This window comes from Sphaeramia orbicularis, chromosome 13, assembly GCF_902148855.1.
Source record: "Sphaeramia orbicularis chromosome 13, fSphaOr1.1, whole genome shotgun sequence".
Classification (NCBI taxonomy): Eukaryota; Metazoa; Chordata; class Actinopteri; order Kurtiformes; family Apogonidae; genus Sphaeramia; species Sphaeramia orbicularis.
The window spans coordinates 27,322,564-27,345,817 of NC_043969.1; the positions used below are offsets into that span (position 1 = coordinate 27,322,564).

General features: G+C 39.5%; 1 protein-coding gene across 1 annotated transcript in view; it reads left to right on the forward strand.

Moving 5' to 3' along the window:
* Positions 1-2,015: 2,015 nt before the first annotated feature.
* Positions 2,016-23,254, forward strand: part of LOC115432219 (Down syndrome cell adhesion molecule-like protein 1 homolog) — an 85,495-nt gene continuing 64,256 nt past the window's right edge. The window contains 1 exon segment of the mRNA XM_030153096.1: positions 2,016-2,159. Within this exon segment, the coding sequence (XP_030008956.1) occupies positions 2,057-2,159 (103 nt within the window). The 5' untranslated portion in view covers positions 2,016-2,056.

The window sequence follows — 23,254 nt, forward strand, 5'->3', positions numbered from 1 at the left end:
ATTAGTGGCATGTGTGTCAGGTGACCATAGTGAGAAGTGTGCTCTCCAGAGGATATCGTAATGATACTGTTAATTTTGCCGCAGTTCAAAGTTGTATAGTGTCCAATGGGCTGCTTTTTTCAAGGCCCAAATGCCAATTCATCTGTGTTTAGTGTGGTTACAAATGTGATGCAAGGTTAAATAGTCTCTTTTCTACTCTAGAAGAAAGGAAAGACCCAAGGTTCAGTGATTATATAGAAAAAATAAGTGGAGCAGTGTAAAAGCAATGGACAGAATCAGACAAAGACTTCAGAGATGAAATCTCTGACTTTAAGGTGAAAGACTCCCCACCATTGGACAAGGACATTGGCTTTGGTTCCACTGGGTTCCAGTGACAGTGGCGGCTGGCATAAAGCATTATTAATGACCAAGGAAACTGGCCTTCAGGCTAGGCGTTAATTATATCACTGAAGAGCTGGGGGAGAGAGTGAACACAAGGGAGGGTGGGGCCATTCCCTGTATTGTGTGTGTATGTGTGTTTTTTACATTGTTAAGCAATTACTGTCCCCATTTCTAAAGGAAACCTGGTTGAATAGCATTGATAGATTGTGTTGTGTAATGCCAGAAACTCTCCACAGCATCAGTGCTTCATCTATCTGTTTTCCTTATGTTACCCATGTTACATAGTATCGCTTTTGTCAATGTCAAAGTTACAAGAGAAAAATTTGGCAGTGCCCTGCTGTGAGATCAAGACAGAGGATAAGCTCACACCGTTCAGCCCAGTTCAGATCAGAAAGCACAGCTCAGTTTTCATTCAGTCAAGCCTGCATGCCCTTGAACTACCTGTCTCTCCTCCTCACCAAAATAATCCATTAATTTAATTTCACTTTACTTAATGTTATTCAATGAAAATTTATGCTGTTGAATCAGCTTTTCACATTCCTCACTAATCTAAATGTGACAGAGTTAACTGGAGAGATAATTTGGTTAGCTACAGGCTACTGTTTCCATCATTAAGCCTGTCTTAATCACCACCATCCTTTCTGTACACTGGCACAGATTCACAGTCTAGTGCTCTGCATGCCATGTGCAGGGGGTGTGTTTTTGATGCCTGGCGCCTGCTTGTGACAGTTTCATCGGCCATGAGCAGCCTTCCACTCCTCGCCGTCTCATAGCATCTGCAGTGTTGTTCTTTAAAAGGCCAATGGCCACTCACTGTGTATCTCCTTCAGCACAGCTCCAAGTCAACCCTCCTTACCATCACAGTGACTTAAATTTTAATGCTAAAGAGAGAAACCCTGGCCTGCCTGATACTGTTGAACAGATCACCAGATATATTTGTCCTCTAGACCTGACCCTGCTTCTTCTACGGGTTAAACATCCCAGAATGATGTTAACTGTGAGGAGTCAGCATATGTAGTGATGGCCTCTATTTTAAATGCTGGAACAAACAATCACTCAAATCACTCAAATTTCAACATGCAAAATTAGGGTGAAAATAATGGTTGTGATAAATTATAGGTTAATTAAAGGTTCAATATGTTATGTTTAGTTATATCTAATGGTGAAGTTCCAGATTTCAGCCAGTTGAAGCCTCTCTTGCCCTCACCTACAGTGCCAAGGGGACAAAGAAAGGCCCTGCAGGGCTTTTTTTTGTCCACTCTTTAGTTAAAGGGTTCAAACATAGCTAGTAATAGTAATGCATCTTAATGCTAGATGCAAAAGAAGTCCATCCAGTCCTGCTGCAGAAAGATAGCAACATGGTGGATTCTGTCGATCTAAAGCCTCATTCTAAAGAGCTTCTTATTTTCTTGTGGAATGAAAACATAATAATAAATATTATAATCTATTTCTGCAATTGAATCTTCCAAATCTTCCTTGCAATCTTGCATGCTGGACCTTCAATAAAAAATGAATGAATTTGGAATCATAACTGTTTTAGATTCAGCCTTGTCACCTTGTCATTGGTCAGAGCTGAGGATTAGGGCTTGTTAATGCATAGGCTAACTTAATTTTTCTTTCTAACTCTTCAGTGTTCAGGGAGCCCTACACAGTCCGTGTGGCCGACCAGCGCTCCATGCGAGGTAATGTTGCTGTGTTCAAGTGCCTCATCCCCTCAGCTGTCCAGGAGTACGTCAGTGTCGTGTCCTGGGAGAAAGACACAGTCTCAATTGTCCCAGGTAGGAAATGAAAGTTGCTCATGATATATGCTGTAACAAAAACAAAGTCAGTTCCTGTGTAACTTTACATTTTGTACTTTGGCCTCCCTTGTTGAAATACTCTGTTGATGCATATCCCATTGCAATGTCCATGCGAATTATATTTGGCTGAGTGCATGGCAGCTGTGTTTGATTAGTGGTAGATAATAATAGAAAGCAAATGATCTAATGTCATCCCACTGTGTCAATGGACTCATGAACAGATGCAGTCAGTGATGAGAAATCTCCTCTGGGTTTTTCTGGAAATGTGCAGAATAGAAATATGTTTCAGTGTATGAAGAATGTGAATTATTTCAACTCGATTTATTGTAATGAAGATTTTCCTTTTGTTTGGCATGTGTGCTGTTGTTGTCAGTGCTTAATCGAAGCTAATCACATTATTGGTGTCACTGCCATGTCCTTTTTTGTTTGGGAGAGAAGATGGAAGGAGGCTTAAAAAATTGCGTAATGTTTCAAAAATAAGTCTGATGAAATGGCCTTTGTTTGCCACATCCCTGGCTCTTCACTCACTAGCTGACACCGTTGTAGTTAATAGCAGTGTTACAGGGATAAATCAGGCATTAGTAGACATGTGCTGTGTGTGTGCGTGCGAGCATGTGTGTGTGTGTGTGTGTGAGAGAGAGAGAGGCAGAGGGATGGTGGTGGTGTGTGTGTGTGTGTGTGTGTGTGTGTGTGTGTGTGTGTGTGTGTGTGTGTGTGTGTGTGTGGGCTGTAGGATCTAATTTGATGAGTGATAGATTTGTTTAGCTGCTCGTCACAGTCACCCAAAAGAGAGCAGCCACACCTCTAGGGCTCGGCTGTGTCTGGAGCTCTTCTGTCTGCTGTATCGCAGGATTTCATCTGATCCTCTATTCAAATCGTTCGATGTTTAATGGAGGAATAATAGTATTAGCTTGAAAGTGAGCCTCCTACATGCTGCTTTATGTCCGTGTATTGGTGTTTATGCACTCTGTGTGTGTTCAGGCTTGTGCGGCACAGTGTTAACATTTGCTCCGTGGAGCAATGGCAAATTGCAGGGTGTCAGATGAGACTGTTTAGGTCAGATGATACGTACTGCTCCCTCTGCCCCTTACCTCGCACTCTGATACCAAGCACCATTTTCATCTCTGTCAATAGTGTGTGTGAGAGCGTGTGTAGAGGTGTGTGTATGTGTTTGTGTGCCTCTTTGTATGGCTCTGTCCTTCACATGGGAGCACTCATTGATCCAGCACAGCTGTAGTGTATGTGTGTGTGTCCGTGTGTGTGTGTGGCCTGAGGGGGGTTTCCAGTCTGGATCGATAAAGCTTGCTGTTGGATTCCCCTCTCTCTTGTCACGGATCCCTCAGTGTGAGAGTGGTGAGACCAGGCCAGTCTGTTTGACTGATGGCTCTGTGTGTGTGTGTGTGTGTGTGTGTGTGTGTGTGTGTGTGTAATGTGTGTGTGTGTTTATAAAAGCCACTGTATCATGACTGTGTGGTAAGAGCTCAGTGGGAGTATGTTATTGATTAACTGATGGACATATTCATTAAAACATGCACATATGAACAAGTACGTGTGCATCAGCTCGCACGCAGGCACACACGCTCACACGTACACACAGAAACATATATATTCATGGGATCTGCTTTATTAGGCTCATGACTCATTTATCAAGTTATCCATATAGTTGAATCTAGTGAGATGCAGTGTAATGTGTTGATATTTTTGGATTAAAAGGATTTTCTATTTACTATCTGCAGTCTGATGCCTAAATAAGTTTATACAGATCAGTTTTATGTGATTTCCAAATGGTGAAGAATTTGAAAAAATACAAAGGGTGATATATATTTTTTTTATTATTAATCTACAATAATCTAGTGCGAAATATACAGTTCCTCTTTGGAGTCGTAAAGAACATTAGGCTACATTTGGACTTGCATTTGAAAAGGCTTGAGAGCTTTTTTGTTTTCCATCTTTTTCTCTGTCTCCTTGTCTCTCCAGGCTGATGAATAGCTCTTATTAGTAACACAGTGCTCCTCTTCTTCTTTCCGTCCATCTTTGGCTCTAAGCCTCCTCTCATCTCTTTCGCTCCCTGGTACGGGCTGGTGGCCTCTGTCAGCATCGCAGCCCCACACACACACACACACACACACTCAAACGTGCACATACTGTGCATATGTGTGCTCCTCCCACCCCACTGCACTCCACCACACACCTCATCCATCCATCTATCCATCCACTCCATCTATCAGCTCCTGGCGGCATGTACAGCTTTCTCTCTTTCCATAGCACTTGAGATGCTCTAGTGGTTTGCCATTTATTAGGAACAGTTTATGCCAAGGTATTGGCTTGACAGGATGACACATGTCACACAGACGGCCATGTTGGTCAATAAAGCTGAGTTTGAATGGGCTTTGATGAAGAGGCAGGAGGGTGTTTGCTGACAGCTGGCCTCACTGTGAGACGACCCTGCCTGGGTGTCGTGTCACTATTTGACAGCCAAATCTGTTTGCATTGAGCCCCGTTCATGGAGGGAGGTTGGGGTGGGGGGATACACACATAGATAGACAGGCAGACAGTCAAACAGAGGGGGGGGCTTTGTGTGTTGACTGGCTATCTTGGTTTTTACTCCCTTGTCATATCTCCCCTTCTCCTGCTATCTCTCTGTCTAGCCATGTCTCTTCCTCTAATTGATGGTTTGCTGGTGTTGCCGTCGGTTAGAAAATTAGCATTTGTTTGCTTGTCAGTTAGGGAACTGAAAGAGGGTGCTCTGTTGACAGATGTGTATGAAGAGACTTCTTCTCCCTGTGTATGTGTGTGTCACTTAGTTAGTATCCATCTCCTCCTCCAGTTGGAGCTTAAAACAGTGTGAGTTTTATCTGGTCACCATGGTAACGGGTGCGAACCGGCGGGCGGAATGAGGAAGGTGTGAGGAAGCATTGCTGCCTGATTTTTATTAGTGCATCACCATGGCTCATCTCTGCCACACACATGTGCACACAAATTCACACACACACACACACACACACACACACACACACACACACACACACACACACACACACAAAACAACACAGATGCTTACGTGGGATACATAGCCACATATTTATGTTCACTTTAACAACAGAAAGTGCAGATATGTCAGGGGAATAAATCACATCTTCATATTTGGTGGTTTAAAGTTAAATAAAATCTTTAAACATCTGTTATGGCATTTCTCCAGCCCTCCAAACCTTTTTCAACACCTTGTTTTCCTTCTCCCCTGACTGCAGTTTTATTATTGAGTTGTAAATTTTGTGGCACCTTGTCTCGAATTGAATGACGATTCTGTGTTTGATTTGTAGTTGACTTTGAGTGTGTGTGGCAGACATTAGTACTACACCGATAAATCAAGCATGTATCACTTTGGGTGTTATCTTATTGTTGTTGTATTGAAATTTACAGTAAGTGTGTCAACTGATAAGTCAGAGAAGTTACAGTAACAAATATTGGATGACACATTCTTAATTCTTTAACAAAAACAGAATTATTTGCACGACTATATTAGTTTATAAATATTGGTTGTTCACTGATAATGTTCTTCTTATAATACTGCTGTTCCCAAACTGTTAAAATAACAATATAGTATTGTGTCTCCAAGTACCATACAATACATTCTGTTTATTTGTCTTTTAGAGCTTATTAGTATAGTCACCTTGGAGTCTAGAGAGAACATGGTGAAATGAAAAAGAAAATTAGTGGACTAAGGACAACTTTAGGTTTTATTATGTCTGTCTGTCTGTCTGACTGTTTGGCTGTCAGCAGTTTCACACAAAATCAGCTCTACTGATTTCCTTGAAACTTAGTGAACAGGTAGGGCAGGTTTAGGGTTTAATGTTTAAAGGACAAAGCCATAAAAGTTTGGGAGGATCCTTGACTTTTTTGTTGGACTTTTTTAACACTGAGATGGGCAGGTTGGTTGTATTATCGACCTGTGGGGCCTTGGCTGAGGTATGCTCTTAGATTGCCCTTATAACCAAGGTGCTATGTATTTATATTTCATTTTTAGTATTATTTTGTGAAGTCAATTATGTCTAAAACAATTGTATACAGTGTTATTATGAGATGCAAACTTGTTAAAAGTGTTATTTGGATGTGTTTTATAATAGGCTTACCCTTTTGCTGTAATGCAGATGGTGGCATATGTAGGCAGATAGATTGTTTTATTGATATACTATTGAAGGTATTGACCGATTTGTCGGAAAGGGAGTGAGATGAGGTTGTGGTAAAGTGTGATGTCTGTGTTTTTGCATTCATTGATTGAGGTTGTTTAATCCCATTTCTCTTTCACACACAGTGCTTCTCTCTCTCCCTGTGTGTGTGAAGTGTAGCATCACCACAGCTGCTGCTGCTCCTGCCCCAGTCTCCATTTTGTGGCCACTCTGCAGAGGCCCAACACTCTCTCTACCCTCTGTATACCCACTCTTCTTATTTTATCCTGTCCTCTCTGGAAGCACTTATTAAAAGATGGTGAAGTGACAAAGCGTCGTCTTTTGCTTCCACTCCATCAAACCTGAAACAACAGATAGGCACAAAAACGGCAGAATAGGCAGAAAAAGAAAGACAAAGTGGCACAAAAGTATGACATGCTGAATTATGCAGATGGCAAAGTGGGTATAGGATGGAGGGATGATGGAATGAGCTGGGTAGGTATATGAGGATGAAAGGATGGGCAGATGGACAAACAGAAAGGTGTGTGTCGTGTTTTCTTGCTGTCCCCAGCACCAAGGGAGGAAGAGGAGGCCAGGGACTCTAATGCTGCTGTGTCCTCCCATTAAAGATGCATCTCACAAGTGCTTTATGCCCCCCCCCCCCGCTTTATCATCCATCTCTGTTTCTCCTTTAGATTTGTTTTTTCATTTATCCCCAGTTAGTGTCTGACCATTAACCATCACACACATCCTGCGTGTTTATGTACACGCTTTAGGATGGTAGCAGTTTGTGCCTCGTGTGGGGCCGAGGGGAAGAGGGTGTGCAGGGGCTGTGAAGGGGAAATGGGTGGTGTTTACTTATTGATGTGTGTTTATGGGCTGTGGTCTGTGTGTGTGTGTGTGTGTGTGTGTGTTTTTTGTGTGAACCTGGCAGTGATGCGTGTTAGGTTGGGTTATTTATTCAGCACTCGTGTTTGGATGTTTTACAGAGAAAACAGGTGCAGAGCGACTCTGAACGCGCTCTGTTTGAGTGGACTGGGTGTGTGTGTTAGTGAGATAGACAGACAGAGAGAGACTGAGACACAGGGGCATTCACTGCTGTCCCCTGCACCCAAGGGCTGCACTGATAGGGCTGCAGTGTGTGTATGCAGATGACATGATAGATAGATAGATAGATAGATAGATAGATAGATAGATAGATAGATAGATAGATAGATAGATAGATAGATAGATAGATAGATAGATAGATAGATAGATAGATAGATAGATAGATAGCTGCATATGAACACAGTAGAACATGGGTGTTCTGTGTAGAGATTGAAATGGCGGGAGAGATGGAGGGAGATTGAAGGAGGGAGGGAGGTAGGAAGTGAGAGAGAGCGGTGCACGAGGAGAATTTCAATGGCTCTCCAATCATGCAGGCAGTCTCGTTAGCCCAGGGAACATTTGCATAGCGCTTCGGCGAATTCATTTGGCCTTACTCAGAGAAGATGGCTCCCTTTCCTCTCTGCTAGTTAGTTATTCATTAACCGCACACAGCTAAGGTGTGTGAGAGTGCACGCATGTGAATTTGTTGTGAATTTGTTTGCGTGTTGCGACCCACCAGCAGACACGCTTTTATTTTTATGCTGTGTAGTCCTTGTTGTTTTTGCATGAGACCATTGTTTGTTGTGTTTGCAGTGCGGCAAAACGTCTGCTTCTTTTCTGACTCAATGGATACGTGCCTTCTTGTATCCCCCTGCATATATACTTACAATAGTAGTGAAAGCACATGCCAGCAGACGGAATTGCTGTCAGATATTTTGGCAAATGTAGAACCAACGTCACAGCGTTACTCATCACCCACCATGATCTTCTCGCCAACACCCTTTTCCTCAAACAGTGATGCTGCACCTCAACTTTGTGTGTCACTGCTGCATTCCTCCTCCAATAGCTTAAAGAGCTAATTAGGGAAAATACATGATGGGGGTTCACACAATCAGATCTATACTTGAGGCAATCACTAATGGAGATCATGACTTGCCTAAAAAAAGCATGTTACTAGTAGGGTTGGGTGCATGACTGTGTGTGTGTGTATGTGTGTGTGTGTGTGTGGGGGTGAGGGGTAGTGGTGATATGAAGGAAGCACAGCCAGTAAGTGAAGATGACACACATAATGAAGAATATAGTGGATGTGTTTTTCTAATTATCCCACTGACACCTCATTGAAATCTAATGTAGTTTGACTATACATAGCATCCACGGTGGAGAAATGTGTGTGCACGGACGTACGTATATACATATGTGCTCATAGCATGGATTTTTCTATGCATTTGCAAGATGGTATGTTTGAATGAAAGTTTTGCAGTATTTGTCTGTATGGACAAGGGGGGGTATTGATCTGTTGGTCACTTTAATGAAATGTAGACAATGCAGGATGAATATAATTTTTGTTGGCAATCTATCTAATAGTATAAGTAAGTCAATTTAACCACATCTATTTTATTGTATTTGTTCATCTTGCTTTGTTTCTGTGGTTGATTTGCAAACTGGAATGGGAAAACATTATAGCTGAAACAAAGTTATGAACAAACTTTATTAACTTGACTTTTTTTCTTTACCTAGAAATAGCTAGTAACACACTGAACACACTGTAATTTTTTTTTGGTCATGTATAGCCAGTGACTCAAATTATCAGATGAATCACCATCAGTGTGGCATTATTTTGGGTTATGTTTTCAGCAGCATCTGAGGAAGGAGGGAGTGTTTAGTTGATTAACTGATTAGTTGCTGAACAGAAGATCAAATGATGGAAAAAGGTGATTTGGAAAACATTTAAGCATTCCCAGTGCCAAAATGTGTCAGTGTTATGAATTTTTTGGTCTTAAATTTCAATGAATTGCATATTTTTGCAGTTTACACTGTTGTTTTGGTAAGACAGATGTTTGTTGTCACCTCTTGGGCCTCGATGGTATTTTTTATTGTTTTATAATGATTTATAGACTGATTGAGACATCCCTACTTGCATCTCAGTGTTGACATATTGGTGGATGTCAGTACATATAGATATCTGTAAATATAATTGCGAAATACTCTTAACATCTCCTAAACTTTGTTAACTGACAAAGAGTATATTGAAGTATTTTAGGATAAAATGGTGAAGGATATGGTGAATTTAAACACTCTTATCACATGATAGGTGAACTTGAAAGGCACATATTTACTTCCTTTTTCACAGTTTTTGTATTAATGAACATGTAGGCTGATAAGACAAGAGAGACAGAGTATGTATGTATGTATGTATGCATATGCAGCTATACTTGTGCATATGTTTGGGCTTTAGTAGTGTAGTGTTTTTATAGTGAGGTGGGGGCAGGGCAATATGAGAAATATCCTGTTCCAACACATCCCCTCTGGAGCTGACTTAATGACCCGTGATCTGAAGATGTACATGCTGGGGAAGGAGAGAGTGATAAGGAAGAGAAGGGTGCAGGGGATACAGGAGGAGGAGGAGGAGGATGAAGTAGGAACAAATGGAAGAAAACAGCACCAATAAAAGCAGAAGGAGAGATGCAAATGTGTTCTTCAGTGACATTAGTCTTGTTCTGCGTCCTCACCTAAGTACAGTCATATCCTCTAGTTAGAGGAGCGCCTCCTCTCTTCTACGTCTCTGCAGCCTTTACTCGGTTTTCCTCATTCATGTCTTTCTGCAGCCTCATTGATCAAAGCTAATCAAAGAAAGGAGAGAGGAGACAGCTAACAGAGCTCTGACACGTGACTTACAATGGACATGGAGGTAGAGACAGAGATAGAGAACCTCCAAGTGAAAGGAGGGGACAGGGAACGATATGGACCAAATACCTGTGAAATATATCAGTTGTTTCCCCTTTTTTCATTGGTCTCACTCCTTTTATCTTCTTCATTTTCAACTGTATTTCAACTCTCATTTTTTTATATTTTGTTTTAGAGATGACTGTTTAATCTGTATCGTTAGAGCAGGAGAGCTTCAATAATTGCCAATGGCTAATATGAGGTTTATCATGTGGAATTGCTGACTTTTACAAAAATAATAGCTAAAAAAATAAAAGTTCCCACTTTTATTTTTACAGTTTTATGTTCAGCTCCAGATTGTATGTATGTATCTATTAAGATATGTTTTAACGTAATTAGCGGCATTGTACCCGTGGTGCCATTACAAATGCCCTCCTGTGCTGCAACATCGATCGGACGGGAATGGACACGGGGACGGACACCGGACACAGAACGTGCATTATATAGTAGGATTTGACTTTCCACTCACCAGTCTTCTAGTTTGTAATAAAGTCAAATCATTTCCAATGTTGTCCAATCTGACTATATTTTTCAGGTGAGAATATGTTTTTTCACTCCTCCAACTGTTAGTATATCAGCCATTTGAAAACCCACTCTGCATTGAAATCTACATTATGTTTTTATGGTTATAAAAAATGTTTTCCTCCACCTAACCACTGTTATATCTGTTAATTTTAAGCGTGTCTGGGATTGAATGCAGTTCTGTGTGTGTGTGTGTGTGTGTGTATGTGTGTCTGAGTGTGCCTCACTTGCCTCCCCTATGAGCGATGGTATCTCTATGCTTTATTAATAGCTAATCAATGGGCTCTCTGGGATGTATGGGATACCCTGAGGACTCCCACAAGACATTTGCTGAGGTATCAGTGCACACATGGACATTTCTCCACACATGCGTCAATAGTTCATATAGGAGTCAGTGGGGTATAACACATGTAAGGACCATTTTGCCAACAGTATTTTTGCCAACGGAATTTTCATTAAGGATATTTAAACAGATTCACTTTAGCTTTAACCACTGCAACAAAACAAAGCTACTGGGATTTTCATTTTGCAACACTTAAAGGTTGGTCTTTAACTCCATATTTGGCTTGTTTGCATCATAAATGAACTCTGTTTTGCACATTCTCCTTTGCGTCTCCCTCCTAGGGCTCTCTTACTGCTTGACTTGACATTTATTCCTCTCAAGCACTTATCTGGCCCACCTGACCGCCTCTTGTTTTGCATCATTATTTTCCTTCCCTTTCTGCTATTTTCAGCGTGCCTGCCCTCTTCCTATTCTTCCCTCACCTACTTATTTTATTCGCTCTGCTCTTACTTTCTGTACCTCAGCTCTTGGTATTTGAAAGTGCAGTCTGTTTTTTTTTTTTTTTTTTTTTGCTGTGAGTGTGTCTGTTTTGTTCATGTGCATAGCCATTGTTTTACAATGCCCAGGGCAATGCAAGTTTTCTGTTCCTCTCACTCTGTCTCACTAGAGAAATTGTTTGAAAACAGCAATGTGAGTTTCAAACATGTCTTGGGAGGAATCCTCTATGTTTTTTCTTTTTACCTTTGTCCTCTCCATCTTTTTTCAACCCTCACTGAGCTAATGATTCACTCCCTACTGGTTCTTTGGGCTTTACTACTCTGGCATGTTGTATGGATTGCACTCCGTGTCACATGTACAGTACAATACAATTGTTTACTGCTCTGTCAGGATTTCAGAAATGTAATGAAACTATAAGCCATAAGGAGATAATGCATTTTGTTTTAATTGGTTGTATTTTATTTTAAGTGCTAACTTATCTCTTTAATATTTTCTGACTGCAAATGTGAGTATAGCCTGAATGCTTTTGTTCCAAATAAAAATATAGTACTGTGCAAAAGTCATAGGCCAGCATTAGGTTTGTTGTTTAGTACAGTTCTACTGACCACACATATGGATTTCTCAGTCTCTGTATTGAGATTCAGTGTGGATATATGTGAAGTACACACAGCATTAAAACTAAAGTTTCAAGGAAAAAAATAACTTCCATAAACCAAAGTAGTAGTATTTAGTGTGACCTCCCTTTGCACTTAGCATATCTTTAACTGTTTTATTCAGACAAAATGAGATATATTGCATTCATTTTCTGATGTTTTATACATGGTGTCATCCCTCATATCGAAGATGTTTCTAACTGGAGTCAGGGGTCACACTAAATAGTAACTTAATCCTTTATAGGTCACTCATAGAAATCCTATGAAATTCAAAATTTCAACCTCAGTGTGTGATTGGAGGACATGACAAGACTTTATTATTTTTGTAACATTTTTCAATTTTTCAATTTTTTTATGTAGAAAATTGAGGTTAATGAAGTTACCATATTTGGTTCTGTACCCATAAGTAAATCCAAGAAGTAAATATAAAAAAAATACAAGAAAAACACATGTAATGTGAAAGGAGCATGTATTTTAGAACATTAGAACATCACTTTTGGAACATTACAACCACATAAGTGCTGATCTAGACACCTGTCCACATCCACATTATTCCTTTGAACATCTTTCCTTACATTGGTACCATTACTTCATGGTACCTAACAAAGCAGGTACACTCACTGTTCATGCAGAGGTGGACCTTACAGACCCTGTAGACCACATTTGACCTGAGATTTTTGACTCCATGTAACTGTTGCTGTCACTGTCTTGTAATGCATGTGGAAATTACCAAAAATAGTCACTTGCCTGATAAAAGGGTTAACCTTTTGACTAAGACGTTTGCACAATATTGTTTATCAAATATGTCATGAAATAACTGGCTTTAGTGTTTCCCAAAAGTCACTAAAGAAGTATTGTGGATGAACTTATATTTATCTTTATGAAAGAACACATCACTCCCAGAATGTGTAGTCGTGTTTCTATCATCAGTCATTTTGAAATTGATCATGGTTGAGTGGATGTGATTTCAGTGTGGGTACTGTCAGTTTTATTAACAGAATGACTGTGAACAGGTCTATTGTGAAAAAGGACTGAATAAACAATGAGTGTGAAAACTAAATCTGAAGTTTCTAAGTTCAAACCTGAGATCAGGAACGACCATCAGAAACCCCAAAATGCTGAATTTGGAAATTAAATGAAAATTTGCCCTCAGTTCTGGATCTTCTTGATCAGCAAGAAATCAATCATACTGATAGATACTGTCATTCACCCAGCAGGTCTGCTCTTTTTTTCAGAGCAATCATTGCCTTCATATCAGAGAAAATGACACAAATGTCAAAATGTTCCCTATTAACATTCAAAGACCTAAATAGGCACTGAAGCATCTACTGATGTTCAGTAACTTTTGTACCACTAATCCTATCAATGCATGTAAAAAAAAAAGTGTAGGTAAAATTCAGTTTTTCGGTAACATCTGATGTGATTTATTGGGACGTTCCGAGGCTCTGTCGTGAACGTGGCAACACTGTCATATTCTGCAACATTGATTCACCAATAAAATGTAGTTTGACATATGACAGTGGTTGTAGACACTAGTTTTAATGTACAGTTAAAAACATATTTTGCAGGAAAATTAACTTTTTTTTTAGTTTTATCTGTTTTGATTTACATTGAACATCTCCATGGTCAGTAAATTAGATAGAGGAAATCCAGATTTTCACTGAAAATTGCAAAATGCAGAAAATAATACTATAATAAACAATGATAAATCACTAAAGAAAGGTTAATTGTAGAGAAAAGATCTTATGGAAGTTACTACAAAAATGGCCCTACATCTATAACCAATAGTGAAAAATTCTTTAAAGACTTTGAATGCACGCGCGTATGTGTATGTTTTTGTGTGCGAAAAAGAGGAAGAGAGACGGAGAGAGAAGAAAATCTTTTTACATCTGAGCTTAGCTGACTAAGGCTCCCAGAAGACAAAGGAAGGGAGAGAGGAGAGCGGGAACGGAGAGTATAGAGGAAAAAGCGAATGTAATTTGAATCTCATATACATTTCAGTTGAAAGTCATTCTAGCCTTGATACATTCTCTCTGGAGTCGAACACACACACACACACACACACACACACACCCTCACACACATACAGAAACACACACACACACCCCCACCCACTCTCATGGACAAAGCTCTTGTGTATGAGCACAGATTGACAGTTGAGTGCTCGCACTACAGCTCATTCATCCTTGTTGACTACATCCCTGCTGCCAAGTTGAAAATACAATGTATGTCAGATGCAGCCACTCTAGAAAATAAATTATGCTGTGATAGCTACAGTCACTTGCACACTTAAATACCCCAAGTACAACATTAGATACTGTAAAATACAAAAAACTGAAAGAAAAAAAACCCCAAAACTGCAGGGATTAATGGGATGTGCCTTCATGCCATTATCTCAACTTAACAATGGTAAGAATCTCATGATAATGGTTTAATTATTTAGTTATCTTAAGATAACATAAGATAAGCTGGTTTTCTCATGATAATGGGTTCATTTATCTTGTTTTATAGAGAAAACGAAAGGACAAAATAGTTTACCATGATAAATGCTTGAACTGATCCGTTTTCTTTACCACAAACACAGAAAACATGTTGTACCTGTTACATTTAGACTGAACAACTGTTTTTGATGTATTGATCAGTTATTGGTGGTTCTTGATCTGACGTTCTTCTCTTAATTGGAGTGTTACGGTTCTCAAGGTACTTCTGTGATCGTCAGGACTGTTTTTAAAAGTCTCGGTTGAAGCCAGTGTATGAGTTAAATAGCCACATATTCAATAAAAGGATAGAATAGTCTTCATTTTTAAAGTTCATATGATGTATTTATGTATTTTTATTGTTGTCATGGTCATAATGTTTGGCAGATTGTACATACTGTAATTTAAGCCCACAGGCAGACAAAGCACAAGCTACATATCAGGGGGCTGTGACAGTGTAGAAAATTCTGACTTGTCTCTCTTTAAGCTTCTCTGTGTATGTGTGTGTGTCTTTTCCTCTGCATAAACACTGTGCCCTTCTCTTGCGGGCTGACAAGTGGATGCCTTGTTTATTTCTGTTGAGGGGAAAACAGACAGGTATTTATTCCGTTGCTCCCCTACCTCCATTTCTTTCTCTTACTTTCATCCCTTCTTCTTTCTGGCATCAACAGACAAACACAGAGCTATAGCACAACATCATACAGTAATGGGCTAATATGTCATCCAGGTAAAGATGGATGAGGATAAATGACCTTCATAGAGTTTATTGCTGATTTTAATGGGTTTGTAGCGAACTTAATGCAACGACACCTTATAGAGATTATATACTGGCATGTGGCATTATAAGGAATGAAAAACTTGTGTGTATTTCTCAGATACACTGAATTTAGTGCTCTCTGTGTCTAGATATTTCTCCTCTCCTTACTAGTGCATATATCTCCTCATTCTCTCTTTATTTTTTATTTCGTAGGTTAGCTTCAGGCTAGCCAATAAGTGATTATTCTAAGACAGGGCAGCAGTCCTGTGCTAGGACACTCACACTGCCGCGCTAACTCAACAGTGGTACAAAACACACAAAAAAGCTCATTTTGCTACATGAAAGCATCAGAAATCCAAAGTAAAGTGTATAAATGAAATGTTCAGCATCTAATGACATGATTTTTTTGTTTGTCTGGGGCCAGTTGACAAAAACAGAGTAAGAAACAAGTTAAGATTGCACTTACAGATGACTGAAAACATGCTTTGAATGGGATATGTTCATATTAATTTTTTTCTTTTTCTGCCTGCCTTTCTCTTGCACTGGTAGGTTGTATGTTGCTGCTGTAAAGGGTGGGGAAGCAAAATTTACAATATTTTGAGGCAGGGATTGAAAGACAGTGTATGACCAATTAGTTTATTGAAAGTCATGAGAATTTATTTGCCACAAGAAAACTGACATAATAGAAAATGTTTTTATTCTATGTGTCCTCCTTCTTTCTCAATAACTGCCTTCACACGCTTCCTGAAACTTGCGCAAGTGTTCCTCAAATATTGGGGTGACAACCTCTCCCATTCTTCTTTAATAGTATCTTCCAGACTTTCTCGTAATAGTTTTGCTCATAGTCATTCTCTTCTTTACATTATAAACAGTCTTTATGGACACTCCAACTATTTTTGAAATCTCCTTTGGTGTGACGAGTGCATTCAGCAAATCACACACTCTTTGACGTTTGCTTTCCTGATTACTCATATGGGCAAAAGTTTCTGAAAAGGTATGGATAATAGTGTTAGGTATGATTATGACATCAATATATGTTTGGTTTCAAAACAATTGACGTAGTGCCTGCTGAGAAAAAACAACTAAATGTTCATTGTAAATTTTGCTTCCCCACCCTGTAAACTATGAAATTTCCCCATGGTGGAATCAGTAAAGTCTTATCTTATCTTATCTTATCTTATCTTATCTTATCTTATCTTATCTTATCTTATCTTATCTTATCTTATCTTATCTTATCTTATCTTATCTTGTCTTGTCTTGTCTTGTCTTGTCTTGTCTTGTCTTGTCTTGTCTTGTCTTGTCTTGTCAATGTGCATGAAAGATTGATTTGCTAGAGTCAAATCTATAAGCATATTCAACTACTTTTCATGTGAAGAGTCAACACATTTTTATTTGAGGTGGAATAGTATTATGTTTTCCTTTACAGAGATGTGGAACAAATGTACTGAATATGACACTGTTTTTGCCTCACATTTCTGCTGTATATTTTATGTAAAGTCCGAAAAAGCTGTATACTTACTACTACTACTACCACTGTGGTCAAAATGCCCATCCCTTGTTCATATCGGTCTGTTTGCTTGCTTTTTTTTATTTTTTGAAGTTAGTGTGTGTTATTTTTCTTTTTTTTTTTTTCTTTTTCCTGTTTCCACTCATCTCTGCATTACCGGCATCTACTGTGGTTGTTTTTTTTTAAATTGCTCCTTAAATTTGCTTTCAGCTGCTATTACCTTGTGGTATATTCACTTTGCTTCACTTAAGCAGAGCTGTGACGTCACAGTCGCTGCATGATTAACCACCGTTTAAGAAAATAGGTGAGCTTTTATACAGGTTATGACTATACAAAGACTGAAAGTAGCAATTTTGTGGCACACTTTCTGAGTGAACATTTTACTCCCTACCAACACTTCTTCCTACACTTCTTCTCAGCCTTATGTTCATACATTTTTTGAATATTTCACAATTTTTTGAAGGTTTGTCTTACCAGATTGTGTTCCTGAACTGAATTGTATGAAGCAGTCTGTCAGGGGATCACATTCACTTGTGTGCAATTAAGTTTCAGGAGTTTAAGCTTTTTTGAGGCAGTGGGTTGTCATACACAGCACTTTTAGTAGATAAATCACTTTTTCTGGATGTGACTTGACATTGTCAGCTTTGTGATCTGTCATAACTGCTGTGTATGGAGGGTTCCTTCTCAGTCTAATGATAATGCTAAATGATAAAGTGATGGGGTAATATGGATGAATTCATTTGCAAAAGTTGTATTTACAAAAAAATTGGAGTTGAAGGGAGTTAATTTAGTCAAAGGTAAATTAGAACAAATGTGGGAAATCATATATTCAATGTACAGCAACAAAAAAAAAATCAGAAATGTTTCTCCTGAACTTTAATTTTTATCTTTGAAGACATAAAAGTCACTGGGGCTATGGAAGAAGTGACCCATTTTCACACAAAAACAGTTATCTGAAGTTTAATTCAGATGATCATATTTTCCTATATGGCTGTCACATGCCTATTACACAAACATTGTACACACACTGTGACGTGCCAAGTGGCAGGTGGAGGGGTGGGTAATTGTGGCATCATTTGATAACCAGTGGACATGACTGTATGTTTTTCTCTCCAGAAGTCAACAGTGCGTAGCAGCGTTCCACTAATAGGAAGAGTGGCTCTGCATATACGCAATGTGTTGCTGTGCAGGAGAGAACCATTCTGCTGCTGTCAGTGTCTGTGTATGTCCTCATATTCTGTGTGTGTGTGTTTGTGTGTGTGTGCATGAGTTTGAACATTTATGAACGCTGTGTGTTAATTCACGTGTGCTTGGATTTCTAGTGTGCACAAATTCGTACATATTGGAATACAAGGCACTGCTGCCAGGTAGAGGAGGGGAATGATTTTAAGAGAGATTTTAGGGAGATGGGAGGAGGGAGAATAAGGTAAAGTGATAAGAGGGAAATACAGTGTAAAGAAAGAGATGCAGAAGAGGGAGTGATAGAAAGAGTGAACGACAGAGGGGTAATCTCCAGAGAGATGCACATGGGGACCAAAGACACATTCTGCCACCATAAGCATGTTTAAATTTTGAACAGGCACTTAAGAGGGACAGCACAGAAATGCATATTTCTCAAAGAGGTTCAGAGAAGGCACTTGTGGGTAAAGCAGTGATTTTTGTGCGTATGAGAAGGAAAGAGGTGTTTAAAAGAATGAGGAGAGCAGAAAAGAGGAAAGAAGAGCCCGAGTGGAGGAGGGGAGAGAGAGAGAGAGAAAGAGAGAGAGGGAGATGCGAGCTTTCTTAATGGAGGTGTTTTTGCTTCACTAATTTTAGGGCCCATTTAACAGAGTGTGCGTCTTTCTCCTCTCCCACTGTCTCTGCCTCCCTCACTCCCCATCCTTCCATCTCACCCTCTCCTCTCTTTCCCTACATCTCCAGTTAATTTAATGAAGGGTTGCCCGATTGCTTTTAGCATTAATATTCCAATACCAAGTGATGTAAATAATGAATGCAACCTCCCTCTATTCTCTCTCTCTTCCTCTCTCTCCCACTCTCTCACTCTCTGGATGATGTTGAGCCCCATCTGTCGTCTCTGCGGTGGCACAGAGCACTCCCCAAGGATGAGAGGGAAAAGTGGGATAAGAGGGCAGGGAGAGAAGGGAGAGAGTGTGAGGGTGAGGAAAGGTGGGTCTTTTTTTTATAATCAAAGTTTTTATTGATTTTTGTTTTTGACAAAGAAACGCACAACATACATATAATTTTAACAGGTAACACTTTGCACTATACACACCCACTACACAGCCAGGGCAATAAAACAGAAAACCAGTAATAGCATCACAATAACAATAAAATAAAATAAAATAAAAAGAGAGAAAATTACATATCTTGAATAAAATAACATAAGATAAGATACAGAATTTAAAAATAAATTGGTGTGTGTGTGTGTGTGTGTGTGTGTGTGGGGGGGATATGCATGATAATACTTGTATTATGGGGCATTAGTCAGTTGAAATTGATTAAAATGTAGGAAGTGGGACCAGACCTGGTTGAATTTGCCTCTACCATCTTTCAGTCTTGCAATGAAGTCCTCAAAGGAGGCTGTCTGTCATCAGCTTTAGCTAGTCTGTAAAACCAGGCCTTACTTGGCTTTTCCAGTGTCTTAAGATGATTCTTCCAGTTGAGATAAACCCAGCTAGTGCCAGGGCAGACTTTGCTTTAGACAACCCTGGAGGTGAAAGAGACCGGTCTCCCAAGCTGGGGAGACTCTGGTAATGTCATATCTAACCATTCTCCAATAGTTTTAATAATTTGTTTCCAAAAAGGAAAGACCATACAGCATTCCCACAGTAGTAGGAGGTAGGAGCCTGTGTCATTCAGACATTTCCAGCACAAATTGTCCTTCAGAAAGGTGGGTCTTGATGGATAACACCATCTTATGTTCCTTTTTTGCATAAACACAGATTTTACAGGTGTGAATGTGGTGTCACAATACCAACATAATAATCCCCCCTCCTTACAAAAAGCTAATAACCAATGACCAATAGGAGCATTGAACACTCCACCAACGACAACTTCAAGTACGCCAAAGAAATCATTTTTACCACAAGTTCTTTTTCACATGAACCCATACCATATCCCGTTGTGTGACCTGGAGAATGGGTTCATAGTTCTTTTTCCTTTTTACTGTTGTTTGGTTGTATTTTTACAGTCAGTTCATGGCATCTACTTCCTGTTAAAATTGTTCATGCTATGAGGGACAGACTCTTTTTATATATATTTTTTTATTTTGCTTTTATGTCAGTCTTAGCAAATATCAGTGTGATTACCTGTCCATATCGTGTAGATAATAGCTGTGTTTCAATAAAATGTCAAGCAAATTTGAAGCAAATCTTTAAAAAGTCACAAACAAAAATATAAATCGTGTTTCCACAAACTAGATTGGAGTGAATGGTTTAGGCTGGGTTGTGTTATCAGCAGGTGGTGCTTTAGTCTACATCACACATAGCTCTAATAGTAGAAGAAGTGGAGCAGTATGATGTTTTCTATCTAAAATGGCTGTAATACCTTTTTTCATGGATGAGACAGAGGAATAATTTGGTGTCCTCATCAGTCCACACTTCCCATTGTACTACCAGACATGTTATCACACATTATCAAAATGTGTTGGAAGACGCAGGAATCAGTTCGTCAGTCACGTGAGTTAACTGTTTGCTACAGAATTGATTTGAAAAAGATCTTTTGATTTCCCCAATACACATTTGTCTAAAATGATGATAGCCATCTTAAGTATACGAAAACACTCCATAAACATTTTCAATACAAACTTGGGCATTAAACACTTTTATAGAAAAATACCTTTTGAGATAATCTGCAGTTGTTTGAATTCAGTGTACTGTCCACCTTCAGGTTCTAAAGCTTTGCTAGAAAGGATTTTTGGTGCCAATTGAAGGAAAGAAAACAAGATTTGTAATAAACAGGAGTTAAAGAGCTGGTGTCTGGTTTAGACTGCAGGCCTCTTGCAAACTAGTAATGAGTGGAGCTAATTAATTTAGACTCTGCCAACAGATGGCTAAAGCCACATGCCAGCCGCTAAGGGAGGTACTCCTCTTTACTCTCACTCTCTCTTTCTCTTTTGCTTTAACTGTCACTGTCCATCTCTCCGGCACCACTCACCATTAGCCCCTTTGCATGTGTGTGTCTTCGAAGTTGTCACTGGCAGCCAGCATTTGATCGATCTTCAGCAAGCAAAGGCCTCTGGGGTAGACATGGGAGCTCTCAGGCTATTAAACAATTACACACTCTCAAGGTGGTCACCTCAAGCTTCAACTCAGTTGAGTGCGTGAGAGAGAGGTTGTGTGTGTGTGTGTTTCAGGTTTTTTGTTGTTTGTCCCTGCAGGTAGAAGAGGCTGGATGGATGAGAAAAGGCAGATGGAGTAATGGTGGAAGAGGGTTTTGGTATTAATGGTTACATTTGTCTGCGGCTTTGCACTGTCGTGTAAACACCACTCCAACATCATATTGCGAGCCAAACCTCACCTTACACACTTACACACACACACATATATGCACACACACACATACACACTGCCACTTACCACTTAAATCTCTTTCTCTTACAGTACTCACACACACACTGAAGCCACACTCTAGCCACTCTGGTGTTTCTGCAACCAAAGCCATTTCTGAGGAGTTTCCCTGAGTACTTGAGTGGGAAAACACATTAAAGTTTAACAGAAGGAGAGAAAGAAAGGGGACATCGGAGTACTGTCGCACATGAGAGTCTCTCCTAATACTCTCTCAACCCCAAAACTGTCCTTTTTTTTGTTTCCTGTTTGGTTAAATGGAAAGGTGGAAGGATCTGAGGGACATGTGAGGCTGATTAGAGGACAGGAGAAGGAGGAGAAAGTGGATTAGAGGAAATAATCAGGTATTGGAAAAAATATTGATATTCTGTAATAAGTCCGTCACACTACTGATGCCTCATTGTAGAACAAATTTCACACCACTGAGTACAATGACCAATTCACAACAACTACATCAGTGTGTTTGGTTGCTAAAACAAAAAAACAGACTGCATGGTAAAACACTCAGTAAATATAAGTAGTAAAAACGTCTTCAAAAAGTGTTTATTTCATCAATATTTCGTACTCTGTGGTGGTTTTCCCTGTTCCTGCCAAAGAGTGAATGTCAAAGGGTGTAGAAACAAAAACATAGAAATGGGGAGACAGAATAGAGAGAGAAAAAAGGGGGAGCGAGAAGGAGCAGATGGGGGAGCTGGCAAGCACGTGGCACACTTTGCATGCATGTGTGTATGTGTGTTTGTGGCACACAATAGTGGTAATTATCTTAGCCATTGAGTGCACAGAGGGCTTGGCAGTATAGGGTATGATGGGGGGATGGAGGGAGGGAGGGAGGGACAGGCAGTCAAACAGTAATATAATCATAGTCCTTTGTGTGAGCAAGAGCAGAGGGCAGCTCAGTGTCAGCTGTTATTGAGTGCTTATCCCCTAACGGCCTCCCCTACACACAAAAACGTATAAACACACACACAATGTATAGCCATGTCCATAAAATTGCGCTATTCGTACATTCATGCTCAACCACTTTCACACATCAGTTCCTTGCAAATCCATCAGTCACAGAAGTACAATGTACATTATTTAAACTAAACATTATTACTAATCTGACATGCAGTGTAGGGTACCTAGTTGTTGCGACAGGTGACAATTTGATCTGCTAAGCTTAGATTATCACTATGGTAACTAGTATGAATGCTAGGGTTGTCTTAACTACAAGGAATACAAGCTTTGTTTATTCATCAGTTCTTCAGTTACCCACTGTGTACGCAACTGAAGCATGCAGTGCCTCTGAAATTACATACAGTATGTCAGTGGGTATTTAAGGAAAATGTCTTCCAAACACCGATTTCCTTTAACTATTGAACACACACCCCTGAACCGGTGAGCTTGGTCAGAAAGCTGAAGATGAAAAGTGAAATTGAGTGAAATGTAACATGAGATGTACACTGTAGCCTAGTGATGTAAGAACACTTTCACAGTTGTGACATTGTACATGTACAGAAGTTGCTAAGTAAAAGTAATTCTATCAAATTAAAATGTTGGACTCTATCTTGTTTTCCCACTCTGCACATCAGTCATGTCTGAATTGAGTATAAATTGTAATAGTAATGTGTCTGGAATAGTAGGTGTAGCTTAAATAATGCAGAACCATCAAAACAATATTTTTTTCACCACCAGGGGTCTGTACCTTGAAGGAAGTTCAACAAATATAGGATCACTTCTGTAATATAGTCTAAAAAAAAACGCCAATATTCACAGCTGTATCACTTTGACTGTAGTTATGAGCATGTCCTAATAAAAGGGGCAGAACATGAGTAGGATTACAGTTACAGTCTGAGA